The sequence below is a fragment of the Podarcis raffonei genome, chromosome 11 (genome assembly GCF_027172205.1).
Source record: "Podarcis raffonei isolate rPodRaf1 chromosome 11, rPodRaf1.pri, whole genome shotgun sequence".
NCBI lineage: Eukaryota > Metazoa > Chordata > Lepidosauria > Squamata > Lacertidae > Podarcis > Podarcis raffonei.
Genome location: NC_070612.1, coordinates 274,447 through 293,736, shown reverse-complemented (window position 1 = coordinate 293,736; position 19,290 = coordinate 274,447). Strand labels below are relative to the sequence as shown.

The following is a 19,290-nucleotide window of genomic DNA, read 5'->3' as shown; positions in this document are numbered from 1 at the left end:
TCGGCACAGCTCGGCTCCTTCCGCCCCCGCCGCGCCGCTGCCGGCTCTCCTGGCGGCTCCGCCCCGTCGGGCGGGGGGGGGCGGGGCGGGAGGCGGAGGGCCGTTGCTGCCGAGCCGAGGCAGAGGCGCGGAGCTGCGGACTCGCCCTGGCGGCCGGGCACGCGCAGCTGGGCGCCGCCTCCCCCGATGGCCACCCCCGAGGAGAACGGCGGCGGCGGCGGCGGCGGCGGCGGCCGGCCCGGCGCCCGTCGTCGGAGGAGCTCCCCGCCCGGGGCGCCGGAGCTGATGCGCGCCTTCGAGGGCTCGGCGGCGGCGGCGGGCCGGGGGCTGCCCCGCTGGGGCTGGCGCCTGTGCCTGGCGCACCGCTTCGCCGAGCGCAGGAAGCCCTACCAGGCCTCCGACGTCTCGGCCGCCGACGCCGTCAAGCACCTCGGACTGGCGCTCAGGTCAGCGGCCGCCGACGGGGAGCCCAGCGGGGCGGGGGGGGAGTCGCCTTGGGCCGCCCCGTCGGGGAGCCGCGCCCGGGCAAAGGTGAGCGGGAGGCCGCTTCCCGCTGGAGCCCGCCGGGCTCGAGCTCTGGCGCCGTGCCCGGGGCGCGCTCCCGGAGCTGCGAAAGGGAGGCCTCCGGGCTGCAGGCGGCGGGGGCGGAGGAGCCGCGCCCGGGAGGCTTCTCCGGAGCGGGCCCTCCTTCCCCGGGGGACTCGGGACGTGCGCAGAGGCCCCGACCCGGCGGGAGGAAGGCGGCGCGGGGCTCCTCCGGGGTCGGGGGGGGTCTCCCTTCGCAGCAGACGCTGGAGAGGAGCTTGAGCCGCGAGGGGATCTCCTCCTCCTCCTCCTCCTCTTCTGCTGCTGCCCCGGGTCCAAAGGCGTAACGTGCGGCATTAGACACGGGAGCCTGATATTGCAGCGGCCAACCTGGTGCCCACGAGCAGGACCTGGGCGCTGCAGCAACACTCCCCTCCTGCGGCGCCAGCCACTGACACTCAGAAACATGAAAGCCTCTGTGGCTACCATATAGGGGCTCCAGCGCCCTCATCTTGGCCAAAAAGACGCCCCAACAGGATGTCCCCAACAGTGCTCTTGACAGCCACCCCCCCCCAAAAGCCTTTGGAAGCCCAGCTGCCCTCTGTGATTTGAAAGCCACCCAACCGGAGGGAGGACCCTCCTGGCCTCTGCAGGGACTGGGTTCCATTGGGTGGGGTTTGTTTAGTTTTACTCCCAGTAGACCCACTGAAGTTAATGGGCCGAACTTAGTGGAATGTCACCCATCCTTAAACTGTGTGCTGGTTCTGGGCCTTTGTCGTCTTATTTTTTTCTGTTTTTGTCGATTTGTCACAAATGTCTTTACTCTTATCTGTAAGCTGCCTGGAGTCCCTGTCAGCAATGAAGGCAGCATCTAACTAAATAAATTGATGATGATGATAATAAATGTACAGGCTCACACATGCGCATGTAAAGAATAGCAGAGTATAAAAAGAGATTGCACAGATGTGGGGGCCCCTAGGCAGGTTCTTAAGATGCATCCGTGGAGCCTGGCCGTGACCTTCCAGGTGTGCCTCCTCAGGTACTTCAGGTGGTGGTACCGGAAGACTCGCGTGGAGAAGAAGCACCCCTTCATCAACCTCTTCAACTCCCAGCCCCTGCGCCAGATCTATGGTGAGCAGGGCGGTGCTTGGCTTCTCCTGTGCCCAAGGAGCCATGCCCAGGGTGACGGGCAGAGCCAGCCAGGGATTCCCTGCAGTGGAAGGCAGGGAGCAGAAGAGGGCCTGGCTGGGCCCCTGCCATGGCTTCCTGGCAAAGAGGAAGGGTCTCACCAGCCTGCCACCCTCGCTTTCCCCACAGGCTGCCCGTTGGGGGGTTTTGGCGGTGGCACCATCACACGAGGCTGGCGGGGGGACTTCTGCCGGTGGCAGCTGAACCCTGGGCTCTACCACTACAAGACGGTGATCGCTGACCAGGTGCGTAGCTGTGCGAGGACTTAGCCTCCTGGTCTGTGCCCCTGGGGGGCGCGGCAGAGTTGGTTCAGCCAGCCGAGGCTCTGGGGGTCTTGGGACTCCCTGCCCTCTCAGATCAGCTGCCTTGCCGGCCAGAAACCTGCCTCCCTTCCCTGGCTTTGCTCCCCTGTGTTCAGTCTGCCCCTCACCTCGCTTTCCATCCCCCCCCCATACCAGTTCACCATCTGCCTGCGCCGGAAGGGCCAGACCGTCTACCAGCAGGTCTTGTCGATAGAGAAGCCCAGCCGCCTGCAAGAATGGAACTGGGGTTTCTGCGGCCACTACGCTTTCTACCACGCACTCTACCCCCGTGCCTGGGCTGTCTACCAGCTGCCCGGGCAAGACGTAGTGCTCACCTGTCGGCAGGTCTCCCCCATCATCCCTCACGATTACCAGGTGAGCCTCTTCCGTACCTGTGAAGGTACCTCTGCGGGGGTGAGGGTGATGGGTTGCATTGTTCTGTTGCAGGGAAAGGGAGGTGGGGGCACCTGGGAGCCTTTCAGCTCACTTTGTGGGCCCTTTATTGCATGCTCAGCCTTTTATTGCATGCTTTTCTCTGGAGAGAAACTCTTTGCACAGCAGTTTTTGGGAACAGCTGGGAAAAGCCAGCAGCCCAGCTGTGTCCAGGGCCTGATTTAGGTTTGATGCGGCCCTCAGCTCCTGAAGGTAATGGGGCCCTTTCTATGTCCAGCTTTGTCAACAACAAATGGTCGCAGTTTTTTGTGTTGAATATATGCTATATGGCAATTTATGGACCTAACTGGTATCTCAAGCCATTTGCACATGTTGCCCAGCTGTATGTAAGTTTTTCTTGCCATTGTTCCTTTGATGGCATTTCTTCCGTCTTCCAGTATTGTGCAATCAAGATTCTTGCCGCTGTTGTAAATAATGTCCATTTCTCTTTAGGTAACTCTTGATTTGAGATACGTAACAAAAAGGCTTCCATTCAGAGGGCTGAGTAGCTGCCCAAGGCAACAAACACCTTTTTGTGGTTTTGGCACAAGCTGCTGTTCCAAACCAAGAAGGGCATAACAGGTTTTAGTATCTTTATTAAACCTACATGTGGTAGTTTTAACGAGCACGTGGTAAGCAGATTTGTCACTAATGTAGAGAGAGTAATAATAATAATAATCTAGAGAGAGTATCGACAGACTCTCCTCCAGCTCAGTTCACAGGTAACATTGCAGCTCTAACTCTCCGGACTAGCATCATGACATGCCTTAAGTAGAGGAAGTGGCGATAGAACAATCTTCAGGGACCTGAAATACTAGTTTTCAGGGCTTGCTCACTTCCATGTTGTCCTTTCCAAAAGCGCTGTTGACCAGGGTTGCGGAAAGTTTGGGGGTTTCGCTCCCAAACCAGAACTGCTGGAATAACCTCTCTAGCAAACAGTGTCTCCACCGCTGAAACGTTAATTGTCTTACTGAGACAATGAGGCAGAAACTCCCAGTCCAACATCCTGTGACTCTTTCCTGATAGGCAGGCTGGAAACTTGTTCCTTTGGGTGCCATTTGGGACAGAACCCGGGGCCAGGTCAGGAGAGGGCAGCCCTGTGGAAAACAAGAGGAGCCTGTTGCTCCCACTGGACCGTTTTGAGGCGGTTTCACAATGCAAATTGTTTTATGTAAGAGCAGTTCCAAGCCCAGTGCGGAGAGCAGCTGGCCCTAAAGTCCCACAACCTGCATCCTTGCTGGTAATAATAATAATAATAATAATAATAATAATAATAATAATAACTTATTATTTATACCACGCCCATCTTGCTGGGTTTCCCCAGCCACTCTGGGCGGCTTTCAACCGAATATTAAAAACAATACAGCATCAAACATTAAAGCTTCCCTAAACAGGACTGTCTTCAGTTGTCTTTTAAAAGTAAAACAGTTGTTTATTGCCTTGACATCTGCTGGGAGGACGTTCCACAGGGCAGGCGCCACTACGGAGAAGGCCTTCTGCCTGGTTCCCTGTAACCTCATTTCTCACAGGGAGGGAACTGCCAGAAGGCCCTCAGCGCTGAACCTCAGTGTCTGGACTGGATGATGGGGGTGGAGACGCTCCTTCAGGTATACAGGACCGAGGCAGTTTAGGGCTTTCAAGATCAGCACCAGCACTTTGAATTGTGCTCGGAAACGTACTGGGAGCCAATGCAGATCTCTCAGGACTGGTGTTATGTGGTCTCAGCAGCCACTCCCAGTCACCAGTCTAGTTGCCGCATTCAGGATTAATTACAGTTTCCAAGTTACCTTCAAAGGGAGCCCCATGTAGAGCGCATTGCAGTAGTCCAAGTGGGAGATAACTAGAGCATGCACCACTCTGGCAAGTCAGTCTGTGAGCCCTATTGAAACTTTGCCCCTATTGAAATTCCTTTTGTTACTTTGGGCCCAGTTCTCTACCCCTGAGCTGTGCCATTTCGCTAATGCCAGCAGCACTGTGAACAGCAGAGACACTCTGATTTGACCAGCACTTGTACGCATACTGGGGTGTGCGTTAATCTTTTAGAAACCCAAAACTATGGGGGGGGATGAACCAATTTTTCTTTCCTTGCCACAAGCTATGAATTCACATGCCAAAAGCCATGTGTGGCAAGCACAATGCTATCTCTGTAGGATGGCTTGAAACTTACCCATTTCTTTCACTTCAATTTCTTTCAAACTTCCTGGTCTACTGTTACCTTAACATACAACCGTCTCTCTCTTGTTTAGCTGGTTCTCAAGTGTGGCAGGCAGGCCCAATGTAACTACTTCTACTTTTTGTATGAATACCAAGCAAGCAGAGGAGATCCTTACCTCCAATGCTGCCTAACAATGCTCTCTTCATCAAACAGCTGAGAAGTGTATCCTCCATTCCAGAACCACGAATGCAAACTCAACCAAGCATGTTGCTAACAAGAGAAGGGTTTATAGTTCTGACTATGACTCAATAGATCTTCAGGGTAATATTTGTATTTTTCAAAAAGTAAAAACCCAGGACTAGGTTCCAAATATATTATCACCAGTGAGTGGCAAATAAACTAAAATGGCTCTTAAGCTGAAATTAAGATTGATAAAGCAAGTAGATACTTACTTACCTTTGTATTACACTTTTAATCAATATTACTGCACATATCAATATTTAATCAATATTACCGTACATATCAATATGCTTGTGACGGAAAGGGCTCGGTTGTCCCTGCTTCCTGCCCCACACAGCCTCCTTTCTGCAGCCTCTGACCCCCTCGCTGCCTTTTGTCTCCTCCAGGACACCAGCCTGCCCGTGGGGGCTTTCCTCTGGGACGTGGAGAACCAGAGCGGGGAGGACATGGAGGTCTCCCTCATGTTCACCTTCCAGAACGGCACAGAGTCCAAGGGGGACCGGAGTGGGGGCCACTGGAACGAGCCCTTCTGCCTGGAGAAGGACGGCCGCTGCGTCCGGGGCGTGCTGCTTCACCACTGCCTCCCAGTGAACCCCTACACGCTGGCCATCTCCGCCCGGGAGAAGGTAAGGAGGGGGGCGTCGTGCAGGGAGGAGGGGCGCCAGGAACGTCCGGAGGGAGGCCAGCCCCTCCTGCCATGGTGGGGGAGATCACTTTGCGTTCCGAAGGCAGGGAAGGATTGGACCCTGATTAATAAAATACACACGAGGCTTGGCCAGCAAGACTCTGGGAGGAAGTGCCAATAATAATCTGTCACACCCTGGCCCAGGTCCCTTTTATTAACAAAAGAACTTCTAACACAGTGCTTGTAAGAGCCAGTCAGATGTCCTCTGAGCATTTCAGAAAAACCTACCACGTGGGTACAAAGTTACATTTTTAGGCTAAATAAAACAGGGATCAAGGAGGAATGCATTTCGCAAACCCTGGAGGTCATAAACAGCAGTAAACAGGAGAGGAGGGATGGCAAGGAAAGACAGGCATCTCTAGCATCTCCTTGTGAACTCTCTTCCTGGCCCTCAAGATCTACCTAGACTAACAAAAGCTACATCAAAGCTACCTTCTATCTTTATGGCCCAGGATGCCCAGTGAAGCAACCAGCCTGTGTTTCAGAATGCTGATACGTGCCTGTCAGGCAGAGAAAATGAACAGTAAAGAAGATGGGCAGAGATGCAGAGGCTTAGGGGATATGATCAGAAATTATTGTCAATGACTCAAACCCAGTCAACGCAAGGCTTTCAGTGCTGACACAATGGCTTGCTTCATTTTTCATAATTCCTCATAGCAATCCCACCTGACCCCCACAGATCACTCCACTCTCAACTCACCTGTCTCACAGGTAGGACTCTGGGCTGCTGGGCTTCCTATCCCTGCTGCCCTTCTGCCAGCCCCGCCCCCCCTTGGCGCCCAGTCTTTGCCACAGGGCCGGGTTTCGATTCCTTCGCTCTCCCCTCTAGGCAGGCACCACCGTGACCCACCTCACCACGTTCAACCCTGCTGGCACTGGGCAGGAAGTGTGGCAGGACCTCCTGGCAGATGGCAAGCTGGTGTCCCCACCAGGTGAGCCCCAGGCCCCCCAGGAGGAGGTGGCACAGAGGGAGTGGGGAGGGAGCAGGAGGCCAGGCGCCTTGACGTGCAAAGAGTGTGCTCTCTCTTTCAGGGAAAAGCCCCCCAACGGAGAAGGGGGAGGCTTGTGCAGCAGCTGTGTGTGCCACCTGCACGGTGCCAGCTTCCGGACACTCGACGCTGGAGTTTGCCTTGGCCTGGGATATGCCCTGCATTCGGTTTGGCTCCAAAGAGAAGGAGCACCGCAGGTGAGCGCCTGCCGCTGTGGCTGGATGATACATTTCTTAAGGTTTGGCTTCATAGCTGAGGGATCACCTGAGGCAAGTGTGGGCCTGATTCCAGCCTGCTCTCGGCCAGGCATTGCGCTGCTGCGGGTGGGGCCATCTGCACTGGCAGGCTGTGCCACAGCGTGCTCAGCTGGCACACCCAGCCTCACCCAGACCGGGTGACGAGAACTTGTGGGCACCCAGGGAAGCTGGACGCTGGAAGAAAGTCCTTCTTTGCACAGCGCAGAGTTAAACTGTGGAACTCTCTGCCCCAGTAGGCAGGGACGGCCCCCGACCTGGAGAGATTCATGGCGGAGGATTAGGAGTGGGCAATTGGGGGCCGCTGGCCGTGTTGGCGCTGCTCTGCTCCCCACAGCCAGAGGCAGCGATGCTTCTGAATCCCCCCCCCCAGGGGAAAGCGTTGCTCTTGCGCTTGGACCCGGCTTGCGGGTGTCCCATTGGGGCATCTGTGGGAAGAAGATGGTGGCCCAGAGGGGCCATGGGCCTGATCCAGCAGGCACTCTTCTATGTTCTTCTGTCCACGTAAGGAGCTGCACCCCCCTTTGTTCCCAACCTGCTCTGAGGCATTTTCCATTGGGGGGGCAACGCAGGCAGGCAGGAGAGCAACCAGCCCCCCCCCCGACCTGCCACCTTGTGTTGGCACTGCTGTTTGCAGGCCTCCTGGTCGGTTGGCACAGTCTTACCCCTAGGAAATAACTGGTTCATCCTGACGCCACCGTCCTGGCTGTGGCCTCCCTTAGCCCCCCGTGACCCACGCACCGCCCCCCCCCAACCACTGAGCAGGGCTCTGTGCAGACCCCGCCCCCAGGAGTTGCCCTTGTATCCCTCCCCAAACCAGGGAGAGTCCCAGGCTGACAAAGGGAGAGGCTGGAGCTGAGCTGTTGGCTCAGGAAATACCTGGATGCAGCCTGTGACCTTGACTCACTTTGTTCTTTTGTGTCCTGTAGCAAATAGTTGCTGCTATTTTTTTGAGTTTAGTCCAGGAATCATTGATTGTAGTTGTTGAGTCTGGATTTCTGTTTGTTTGTTATTTGGTAATATTTTGAGAGTTAATTTTATTGTGCAATGTGATATTCTGAATAGACCATTGAATATTATTTTCTTTTAGTCGATTGTTTAAAAGTAATATTTATGAGGACTTTCTGGCATTGGGTGGGATTTTCCTGGGCGTGGGATCTTCCTAGTGCTTCCTGTTGCTTCTCCGGCTTGGAAACTGCCTTGGGTGGAGCAATACAGAAAGTGGTAAACAAACTAAAAGTGAAACGAAAAATGGAAAATTGAGGGAGTTGACCTGAGAGGGTGAGAGAGAAATCCAAGCCATGTGGAGGCTGGGCAGAGTGGCTGGAACCGTCCTCTGCCAGGCCATGCCCAGCCTCCCCATTTTGCCTCTTCCCCTGAGCGGGACTTGAACTGTGTGCCCTTTTCCTGCTCTAGAAGAAGACGAGGGTGGGAGGGGGGAAGAGGAAAACCCCTGTCATTGCCATGCGAAGCCTGGGCAGCCCCGCCATCCCGTCTGCCACCTCCTGACTGTGCAGAGGGCACCCCCCCCAGACTGGCACATGGGCATCTCCCCCCATTGAAGGCTGGCAGGGAGGTCCGCATCTCTCCCCTCAAGCGGAAGGGGCTTAATCCCAGCCCTACTGCAGCCCCTGGGATTGGGCCCTTTGGGAGGTGGGAAGCCAGCACAAAGGCCTCTCGCCCAGATACCACCCCTGCTCCCTGGGAGCAGCCTGACGCGGGCAAGGAGCAGGCAGAGGGTCCCTGCCTGCTGTTTCTGGCGAGTGCCGAGTCTGGTGACCTAATGTACCTTCTTCCTCTTCCTCTGCAGGAGGTACACGCGCTTCTTTGGCAGCAGGGGAGATGCCTGCCCGGCTCTGTCTCACTACACCCTCTCATGCTACCAGGCGTGGGAGGAGAAGATTGAGGCCTGGCAGCGCCCCATCCTGGAGAACAGGTACAGCCCTCCCTCTGCTGGCAGACACAGGCCGGGAGCAGATCCTGGCCTCCAGGAAGGGCCTGGGGGGCTCCCCCCACCTGATGGGGTTCTCCTGGCCAGGCTGCGCAGGGACCCACACCAGGCCAGAGGGCCAGGCCAGGGCAGGCGAGTGACTTTCTGCAAGCCTGCATGGGGGTCTGTGATGTGAGCTGCCCCCATGGGACAGTCCTGCCCCTCCCGGAGCATGGTGTGGCCCTCTGCCCCCCCCCCAGCTCCCTTTCCTTCCCTAATAGGGTAAGACCCTCCGATATATCTGCTAGGCACCAAATGGCCCCTTAAGCCCAGCAGAATATCTGTTTGCCCGGCAGGTGCCTGAACTGCCGTATTTTTCGCTCTATAGGACGCACATTTTCCTCTCCAAAAATTAAGGGGAAATGTGTGTGCGTTCTATGGAGCGAATGCAGGCTCCTTGGCTTCAGCGATAGCAACGCAAAGCCTCTGAAGCGCTCCGGAGGTTTCGCTTTGCTTTCGCTGAAGCCGCCTGAAGCCCCCGGAGTGCAGCAGGAACTCCCACTGCGCTCCGGGGGCTTCAGGCGGCTACCCGCAAGCCCTCAGAGTGCAGCGGGAGTTCCCTCTGTGCCGCCTGAAGCCTGGAGAGCGAGAGGGGTCGGTGTGCACCGATCCCTCTTGCTCTCCAGGCTACGCTTCGCTGGAGAGGCGCTGCACAGTTTTCCCTCTCTGCGCAGCGCCCCTTCAGCAAAGCGGGAGGAGAAATGGAAGGGGCTTCGCTGAAGGGGCACTGAGCAGAGAGGGGGAGAATTGTTTTTTCCTGTTCTCCCCCTCCTATGGTCCGGTGCGACCTATAGAGCGAAAAATCCAGTAAATGACCCTCCAAGTCGCTTCCAATTCTCCAATTCTATGGTCTTAGCTCTGTTGCTTGGCCACCGCTTGCTCATAAAATTATTCGTTTGTCCCAGTTTGCAAGAGGGAGAAACACACACAGTGGGAATGGCCTGAACTATGGACCGAGGCAGAGGTTTTTAAACTGCGGTTGCCAACCTGGTGCCCAGAAATCTCTAGGTAGTTGCGATTGGACCCCTGGCTAATTTCTAGCCCTGCTCCCAGGTGGGGGCTTGGGGATCCCTGTGCCTCCTTCCTTGTGACAGAACCCCAGAATTGCAGAGTAGGAGGGGGGTCCCAGGGATCATCTCTTCCCACCTGCTGCACCTGGCAGGTGGTGGTCCGGGCTCTGATAAAGGAGGCTCCTCCCCCTCCTGTGGTTTTGAGGGAGGGCATGGCGGTGGCCGGCTGGTTCTTCCTTGGGGGGCCCACGTACAAGTGCCTTTCTTTCCGCCCCCCATTGCAGCGACCTGCCCCCCTGGTACAAGTCTGCCATCTTCAATGAGCTGTATTTCCTGGCAGACGGAGGGACCCTGTGGGTGGAGCTTGAGCCGGAAGACCCCGCGGCCGCCCTGGGGGCCTCCCTGGGCCTCTCCCAGCACCTTGCTGTCCTGAAGGAGTACGGGAGGTTTGCATACCTGGAAGGTAAGGGGCAGGACTCTGCCCTCTGCCGTGGCTTCTGCCCCAAGCAGCAGAGGGGGGGTCTGTGGCGTGTGGCGGGAGGGGAGAGGGAAGGGCACCAGGGGCTTTGCCACCCCCAGCCTTGGGTCAGACTGAGGCACCACAAATTTAAAGCATTGTGCACCTTGGGAACTGTAGTTGCCCTTCCCAGCACCTGTAAACTACAGTTCCCAGGATTATGGAAGGGGGGAGTTCTTTGGACGTATGGTGTGTGCATTCTTGGGGCTGGGAGTTCCGCCGGTGCCCACCTGCCCGCTTCCCTCTGCTCCTTCCAGGCCAGGAGTACCTCATGTACAACACCTACGACGTCCATTTCTACGCCTCCTTTGCCCTCGCCATGCTGTGGCCCAAACTGGAGCTGAGTCTGCAGTACGACATGGGTGGGTGAGCCTCCACCCTCCCTCTGCCCGTCTGCCCACCCCCTCCCAGTCGTCTCTCCCCCCCCCAAACGCCCCACGGGAGGGCCTCTGCTGGAGTCGGGTCCCAGGGGTGAACGGGGGGGCAGGAGCAGGGCATCGCTTCTCCCTGGCTTTTTCTGGTGAGGCCAAGGCCCCTTGAGCCAAAGGGGGGAGGGCAAGAGAGAGCGAGACCCCTCAACCCTGGACCCCCCCTCTCTCTCCCGCAGCGGCTGCCATCCTGAGCGAGGACACCCGGCCGCGCATGTACCTGATGAGCGGGCAGACGGCGCAAGTGAAGCTGCGCAACGTGGTTCCCCACGACATCGGGGAGCCTGGTGAGGCCGCACCTCCAGAGCCGCCCTGGCGCTCGCCGGGCAAAGGGCAGCCCCCCACCTTGGCAAAAGAGGCTCAGGCTGATCTCACCGCAGGCACAGCAATGGCCCCCGGCCCCCGCTTGCCAGATCCGAGAACCCCCCTTCCAGCTGGGGGCGCATCTCATTAATTTCCTGTATTGCATTTCTATCCCACCTTTTTCTCCCAGGATCCCAGGAGCTCAAAGGGGTGCCAGCGATACTCCCTGCACACATTTAGTCTCCACTACACCCCTGCGAAGGGACGCGGGTGGCGCTGTGGGTTAAACCACAGAGCCTAGGACTTGCCGATCAGAAGGTCGGTGGTTCAAATCCCCACGAGGGGGCGAGCTCCCATTGCTCAGTCCCTGCTCCTGCCAACCTAGCAGTTTGAAAGCACGTAGATAAATAGGCACCGCTCTGGCGGGAAGGTAAATGGCGTTTCCGTGCGCTGCTCTGGTTTGCCAGAAGCGGCTTAGTCATGCTGGCCACATGACCCGGAAGCTGTACGCCAGCTCCCTCGGCCAGTAAAGCAAGATGAGCGCCACAACCCCAGAGTCAGCCACGACTGGACCTAATGGTCAGGGGTCCCTTGACCTTCCACCCCTGCGAGGGAGGCTAGGCTGAGAGGCAGCAATTGGCCCCCAAGACACCCAGTGAGCTTAGTGGCCCCGTGGTGTTTTTTTTTAAAAAAAGTTTTTATTAAAGAAGTTTTTGTGTTACAAAACAAACAAACAAGGAAAGGTACATAGAGCTTCTCCCCCACTGGTTCCAAGAGCCTTGTTTGCACTTCATTTACATTTGGTCTGAGACTCTCCTGTCATAGCCCAGTGGGGATTGGAACCCGGGTCTCAGTAGCCCAAGGCTTGACCCGCTGCCCCTCCCTGGCTCTCCAGTCGAGGCCCCACGCCAGGCAGGATGAGGCCTGAGAGTCTCCCTAAGCCGCTGCTGCTTCTTGGCATTCACCGCCAGCTCAGTTGCCCCCCAGTGCCCCCTCTGATCTCGAGTGAAAGGGGGTCCTTTCTGTGCATTTTTGCCCTCTCTGCCTTCAGAGGGGCCTGAGACATGCTTGAAGGGCGTCCTCCTCAGGGTGGATTTGATTTAAATCGATTTCAATCACAATTTCGATCACTAGTCAGTAAGACTTGGTTTCAATCATTTTTTACAGAAAGACGACTCCTTGCTGGTACAATCTTAATATTTACAAGCAGATGAATGTTTCCTTTTTGGAATAATAAATTTTCAGAGTAGTTTTTACAGTTAAATAAAAAATTACTGCTGTGGTTATACTATTAGAAATACATAGAAAGAGAATTATGAAATTACGGTGAGGTTTAATAAGTTAATTGTTTAGATTTGGACAGCTTTTCTGCTGTACTTTATTGGAGAAAAACAATAATTTCCTTAATAACAATTTAAACAATTTGTTTAACTAAAACAATAACATTATAGCATATGTATCCATGTTTGTTAACTGATGTGGTTAAACGATTCTTTTTTAAAAAGCAACTTGAACTAAGTTTTAGCACACATAAAAAAACTTAAAACAAATCCTTATTTCCTGATGAATAGCCTTTGGACTATAATGTAACTTGAACAGAAAACCTTTGGAAAGATTTTCCTTCCGAAAGCATTTTATTTTAAAAATCAGATTTAAATAAAAAAAATTCTGATTTTTTAAATTTTTTAAAAAAGACACGATTGATTTTTATCCACCCTGGTCCTCCTCCTTTGCCTCTCTCACCTTTCTCCCTTGTCAGCCCTCTTTCTGCTTGACCGTTCTCAGGCGCGTGCCCGGATTGTGCCCTGGGTGCAGACTCCCAAGGGTGTAGGGCTGGGGCAGCGGGCAGGGGCGCCCCCTGGGCCTCACTCTCCCCCCTCCTCTCCCCCCCAGATGACGAGCCCTGGCAGCACCTCAATGCCTACCTGATCCACGACACGGCCGCCTGGAAGGACCTGAACCTGAAGTTTGTGCTGCAGGTGTATCGCGACTACTACCTCACGAAGGACTCTGCCTACCTGCGGGACATGTGGCCCGTCTGCCAGGTAAGGCCAGGAGGCGGGCTGGGGGGCGGTGGCAAGGCTGGGGCGGGCCGCGGCAGGGGGGCAGCCCCCAAACGCCCCCCACCTCCTCCCTTCCGCTCCCTGCAGGCTGTGATGGAGTCTGAGCTGAAGTTTGACAAGGACGGCGACGGCCTCATTGAGAACTCTGGCTTCGCCGACCAGACCTACGACGCCTGGGTGGTGACGGGCGCCAGGTGAGCAGGCAGGAGGGGGTGGGCTGGATGACCCTGGGGGGCCCTTTCCAACCGGGATTCTTTGAGGAGGGCTGCCCTGGCCGAGTGCTGGGCTGGGCTCAACACCCCCGGGTGGTTGCAGCGGCAGAGTGGTCAGTTTTGGGGCAGGCCCAGGCAGGCATCTGGCGGGGAGGGTCTGCGCTTTGAAAGGGGAGGGGCTCCCTCTGCCAAAATGGCTGCCAAGGCTGAGAGGGCAAAACAAGAACAACAAACCTCTGGTTACGTGAAACACACTCAATAAACACACTAGACGTAACCGGCTGTACTTTTGAATAAATAAGGTATATTATTCATTGTATCAAACTGTAGATTCCAACGGAAGTCTCATAAAGTTCAACAAAAAAAGCAGAAGACCCAGTGGATCAGTTCATTCTCTAGTCAGTTCATGCATAAGGTCCACACATACATAAGTTTCTGTTCCACCTGTCTGTTCACAGAGTCCAATACAGTGGTACCTCGGGTTAAGTACTTAATTTGTTCCGGAGGTCCGTTCTTCTTTTTTTTTTATAAAAATTTTATTGGTTTTTCAACATATAATATAAAACAATACAAAAGACAAACACAAACAAACAAACATATAAACATATATAATTTCATAAATTTTTTCATGTACCCAATTTCAGCGACTTCCCCATGCCCCCCTTTTCTGCATCCCTGTTTTGAGCTTTTTTTCAGCAGCCCCTGGTCCAAATTACTTATTAATTCCTTTCTTTAACCTCTTTCTTTCCTCTTATCCAATCATTTATCGCTGCAAATCTGCTATGTTTTAACCATGACATTTTAACACTCACTAATTTTACAAAAATTTTTAAGATAAAGTTTAAATTTCTTCCAATCTTCTTCCGCCGTCTCTTTCCCTTGGTCACGGATTCTGCTCGTCATCTCTGCTAGTCCCATATACTCGATCACCTTCGTGTTCTTAACCTGAAACTGTTCTTAACCTGAAGCACCACTTTAGCTAATGGGGCCTCCTGCTGCCACAGCGCCGCCGGAGCACGATTTCTGTTCTCATCCTGAAGCAAAGTTCTTAACCCGAGGTACTATTTCTGGCTTAGCAGAGTCCGTAACCTGAAGGGTCTGTAACCCGAGGTACCACTGTAATCCACATGAAGGGTTGTTACAGTTCCACAGAATCCTTTCACAGAGTCTTATGCAGGAACTGACTAGAGAGCCCCCTCCTCAGTTTTTAAAAATATTTTTATTAATTTTCAAAAAATCTGCAAGATGCAGTGTCATTACACAGGATCTGATGACAGCATGCAGAATCCATATGCAATTAGAGATCGCGGTTGAACAAGTATAGACATGGAATGAAGCCCAAGTAAATAAATACACCAGAGGTGTGTTGGGTGCCTGGCACAGATTTGATGTTTAAACAAGGCAGGAATGCAAAACACGGGCCTTGCCATACCAAGGGAAAGGATTGCAGTATTCAAATAACCCTGCGAGTCAGTGGCCCTTTTGGTTTGTGGGCAAGGAGGTGGTCGTCAGCCATGTTCCTCCTTGCTTACAAATGAAATAAAGGCAAAGCAGACAGCTACAACCCCCCCTTTTTTTTCTTTGGCCCCAGAGGACTCTCGGCTTTGTCTCTAGCTTTTCCAGCCATGCAATATCCCACATTTCATGTGTCAAGTAGCAAGACTGGCCCCATCTCTCTTTTAAAAATAATTTTTATTAAAGTTTTACATTTTTTTAACATCAAAATATCATAATATATAACAAAAATACCATTCCCCAATTCTCCCCCCCCCCCAATGACTTCCCTCCACTTCCTCTTCTGGTTTTTTGGCATATGAACTCCTGCTTTTTTCGTTATTTCTTAGTTTTTAAGATTTTAAAAATAATTATTCTTTTCTTATCATTTTGGCATCCTCATTCTATTTCCATCATTTATTTTGTTAATGGCAAGTGTTTAATCAACCCCTGCAAGTGAGTCCATTTCTTTGCATTGATTCTGCAAATATGACCTGAATGTCTCCCAGTCTTTCTTGAAACCTCTATTGCCTTGTCTCGAAGTCTTTCCGTTCACTTTGCCATTTCAGCGTCTTCCACCCATTTTCCTTGCCATTCTTCTTCTACACTTTTCCATCTTTGTGTTAGCAATATCCTAGCTGCAGTTGCAGCATACATGACAAGTCTTTTTTTCTCTTTTGGCAAATCTTGACCAGACTGGCCCCATCTCAAAGCGAGAGTCTTTTAGGAGCAGGCAGGCCGAGTTGCGCCCAGAGTGTGGCGGGGGGGTCCCTACTTGCAAATCAATAGTAACAAAAACTAATCCATTCAAAAGTATGTATTCTGACAAGGATTACAAACTCTAACAGAGATTACAAACTCAAACTCATAAAAATATGTATAACACAATAATTCATTACAGAATTAAAGATAAGAGTTTATAAGTAGAGATAAGTTCATGTTAGTCCAGATTCGTCGTGGTAGCTTTTCTGTGCTCAAGATACACGTTGATCTACCCACACGTAGTTGTTACCCTTGAGAAACGTAGAAAATAACAGGATATATTTATCCGAAAGTCTTCAAACTTACACGACCCTTTAAAAATTAGCTGATGAAAGTGAATACATCGAAACAGGGCCTTGTCCTGGTTTCTAATCCATAATTGACTTTTGCTCAATGATTGAAACCAAGACCTCCACCCTAGCAGGTGCTGTTAAGTTGTGTTAATTAAGCTGTTGGGTATACTATATAGAGAGCAGCACCTAGTTCTCTCAGTACCCTGGTGGATGGGTTGATGGATGGGTCATGCTTATTGATATATTATAATAATGTTAAAGGAGTTTTTGTTATTGTTATTAAAACCTAGCAAAAGTTATTTTGCCTTCCTTGAAATGTGTGGTCTCCCCAGCACGCTTTCTGCAGCGCAACTAATCTGCAAAAAGCCAACAGCGCCCCCTTCTGGCTAGACACAGCAAGAGGCCAGAGCAGTGAATCCCTCTCAGCCGCAGCCCCCTGGTCTGAGGACCCCAAAGCCCCAGAGCTGCTCTGCCCTCCAGCCCCCCTTCTGGTGGTGGCCCCAGCGTGGGCCCCGGTTTCCCATCCAGGAGGGCTCCCCCCGGTGCCCGTGGGCCAGGGCTGGCTCCTGCCAACCTCCTCTCCTTTGCCTTGGCAGCTCCTACTGCGGAAGCCTGTGGCTGGCGGCTCTCAGCATGATGTGCCAGATGGCGCAGCTCCTGGGCCAGGAGGATGCCCGGCAGACGTACTCTGCCATCCTGGCGAAGGGCACAGCAGCCTTCGAGAAGCTGCTCTGGAACGGTGCGTGGGGGCAAAGGCGGCTGCCTGCCTGCCTGCCTTCTCTGGGGGGGGGGGGACTCTGGGATGTCTGCAGGCGTCTCTCTCCCGCCCGGGATCACCCTCCCTCCGTCCTCTCCCCCCCCCCCAGGGAAGTACTATAACTACGACAGCAGCAACAGCACCTCCTCGGACAGCATCATGTCTGACCAGCTGGCTGGGCAGTGGTTCCTCCGCGCTTGCGGCCTGGGAGAAGGCAAGTCTGAGGTGAGGAGGGCAAGGAGGGTCCCCAGAGGGGGAGGGGGCTCATCCGCAGTCGCGAGGGTCCCACCAGGACGCAGGGAGTCATCCTTGGTCAGCTTCCATGGCAGTGGAGGGTCAGCCTGTGGAGGGACTCCCCTCCTTTTCCCAGGGGTTGGTGGGGGGTCAGGCACCCCTCTTGGAGGCTCACATCAGATCACTTTCAAAAGACACCCGAAAGCAGCCCTCTGCAGGGAAAGCGCCTGCTGAATCTCCAGTGGCAGAGAGTTCCATAGGACTTGGTTGAGGACCCTAAAGCATGGGTAGGCAAAGTAAGGCCCAGGGGCCGGATCCAGCCCAATCGCCTTCTCAGTCTGGTCTGCAGAAGATCTGGGAATCAGCATGTTTTTACATGAGTAGAATGTGTTCTAAATTTAAAATGCATCTCTGGGTTATTTGTGGGGCATAGGAATTCGTTCATATTTTTTTTCAAGATATAGTCTGGCCTCCCACAAGGCCTGAGGGACAGTGGACTGGCCCAGTGCTGAAAACGTTTGCTGACCCCTGCACTAAAGGCTGTTTTATACTGCCATCAGCTGAGTCCTGCAAACTCAATTGACCAGTGATGCTACGGCAGATGATCTCAGTGGCTGAGCTGGGACAGAACGGCTCAGGGACCCTGGACCTCTGTTGTTCAGGGCTTGTGGTTTTAATACCTTGTTGGGGCAACCCAGTCAGATGGACAGCATATGAATAATAACTATAATTATTAATATTATTTACCGTTTTTTCACGTCTATAAGATGCCCCCATGTATAAGCCACCCCCTATTTTTGGGGACTCAGTTTTAAGAAAGTGAGGGGAGATGCCCCCAAATTGTTGAGCTTCTACCCCCTTGCCGCTGCGGGTGGGAAACACTCCCTAGATCATTTTTCGCCTGCAGCAGCACAACCCCAGTTTTTTGACATGATTTTTGAGTCAAAAGCCTCATCTAGGCTGGACTAGATGGCCCTTGGGGGTCCCCCGCTGCTCTTCCTCCCTGCAGGTCTTCCCCCAGAGCCACGTGCTGAGCGCCCTGAAGACTATCTTTGAGCGGAACGTCATGGGCTTCTCCCAGGGGACGATGGGCGCCGTCAACGGCATGCGTCCCAGTGGGGTCCCTGACCGCTCCAGCGTCCAGTCGGACGAGGTTTGGGTTGGCGTGGTGTATGCCCTGGCCGCCACCATGATCCAGGAGGTGAGCGGGGGGTGGGCACTGGGGTGGGTGGGCAAGAGCGGCAGGCTGGGGGCTGGCTCTCACCCCCTCTCCTCTTCCTCCTCCTCCTCCAGGGGCTGGTCCAGGAGGGCTTCCGCACGGCCGAGGGCTGCTACCGGACGGTGTGGGAGAGGCTGGGCATGGCCTTCCAGACGCCCGAGGCCTATTGCCAGAGGAGGGTCTATCGCTCGCTGGCCTACATGCGCCCCCTCAGCATCTGGAGCATGCAGCTGGCCCTGGAGCGCAGGGGGGCAGGGGAGGCCCAGGCGCCCCCCGCTTCCTCAGAGGCCTCTGACCCCCCCATCTCCGTGAGCCCATGAAGCGGCTCCCTCCCTCCCTCCCTCCCACTGCAGGCGTGGGGGTCCCACAACTGGCCAGCCAGGAAGGAGGGGCCTGTGGGTGGGGCTGCTGCCACCTCCTTGTTGGGCAAGGCCCCCCTAGTGTCCTTAAGCATGTGGGGGGGCCCTGCATGGCTGAGCCGCTCCCCGGCGGGGGGGGGTCTTGTTGCTGCACGGTGTGTATGAAGGATCTTTCTCTGCCCCCCCTTTCTGACTGCCCTTTCCTCTTGGGGTCAGTGGCAGGTGTCCCTGCCCGCCCCCCCAGTTCACAAGAGGAGCGGTGCTCCCTTTTCAAGGGGGTGGTGGAGGAAGGGGCCCTTCACCACCTGCTCCCCCCCCCTTTTCTCTCCTACGATTGATTTGCACACAATCAAGCTCTGTACAATCTGGGGGCTGCCCCAGAGTTATTTTTAGATGCAGAATAATTTTAATTTAAAATAAACAGTTGTTGGCATGGGGGGGCTCTCTGTGTATTTTTGTGGGTGGATGTCTGTTGCTCCAGGTGTGCTTTTAGGGGGTGGGGCTGACACCCCTTTTCCCTGGCCATTCCTGGGGCTTACCTGGCCTGTTGGGTCTGTGGCCCAGCAGTTCCCTAAATGTGGGGAGGGGGCTGCATCAACGTCCTGCCCCCCCCCCCCCGTGATCCTCTGTGTTTCCAAGGAGTGCCTGCCTCTCGGCCTTCTCCGGGGGTCATGGGGTGGGGTGGGGTCAGGCTCCCCTCTGGGATGCCAATACGCAAATAGGCTAGCCTTGAGAGTGATTTCTCATTGGCAAAGGTGGAAAAGTTTCTTTATTGGTTTTTTGGTCATCAGCCCATGAGACAGGTCTCTGGGGCAGGTGCAGAGAATTTAAAAGAAAGTTTAAGAATACAGAAAGGCCAATAAAAAGCCCTGAGCAAGC

General features: G+C 54.2%; 1 protein-coding gene across 1 annotated transcript; it reads left to right on the top strand.

The window, feature by feature from the left end:
- Window positions 1-186: 186 nt before the first annotated feature.
- Window positions 187-18,844, top strand: GBA2 (glucosylceramidase beta 2). Its single transcript, XM_053408101.1, has 17 exons — window positions 187-446; window positions 1,565-1,656; window positions 1,843-1,958; window positions 2,172-2,390; window positions 5,229-5,468; window positions 6,357-6,459; window positions 6,560-6,713; window positions 8,581-8,706; window positions 10,055-10,233; window positions 10,545-10,649; window positions 10,895-11,002; window positions 12,912-13,063; window positions 13,169-13,275; window positions 16,439-16,581; window positions 16,709-16,824; window positions 17,843-18,034; window positions 18,127-18,844. The coding sequence occupies exons 1-17, from the start codon at window positions 187-189 to the stop codon at window positions 18,370-18,372; spliced, it is 2,658 nt and encodes an 885-aa protein (XP_053264076.1). The 3' UTR covers window positions 18,373-18,844.
- Window positions 18,845-19,290: the final 446 nt, after the last annotated feature.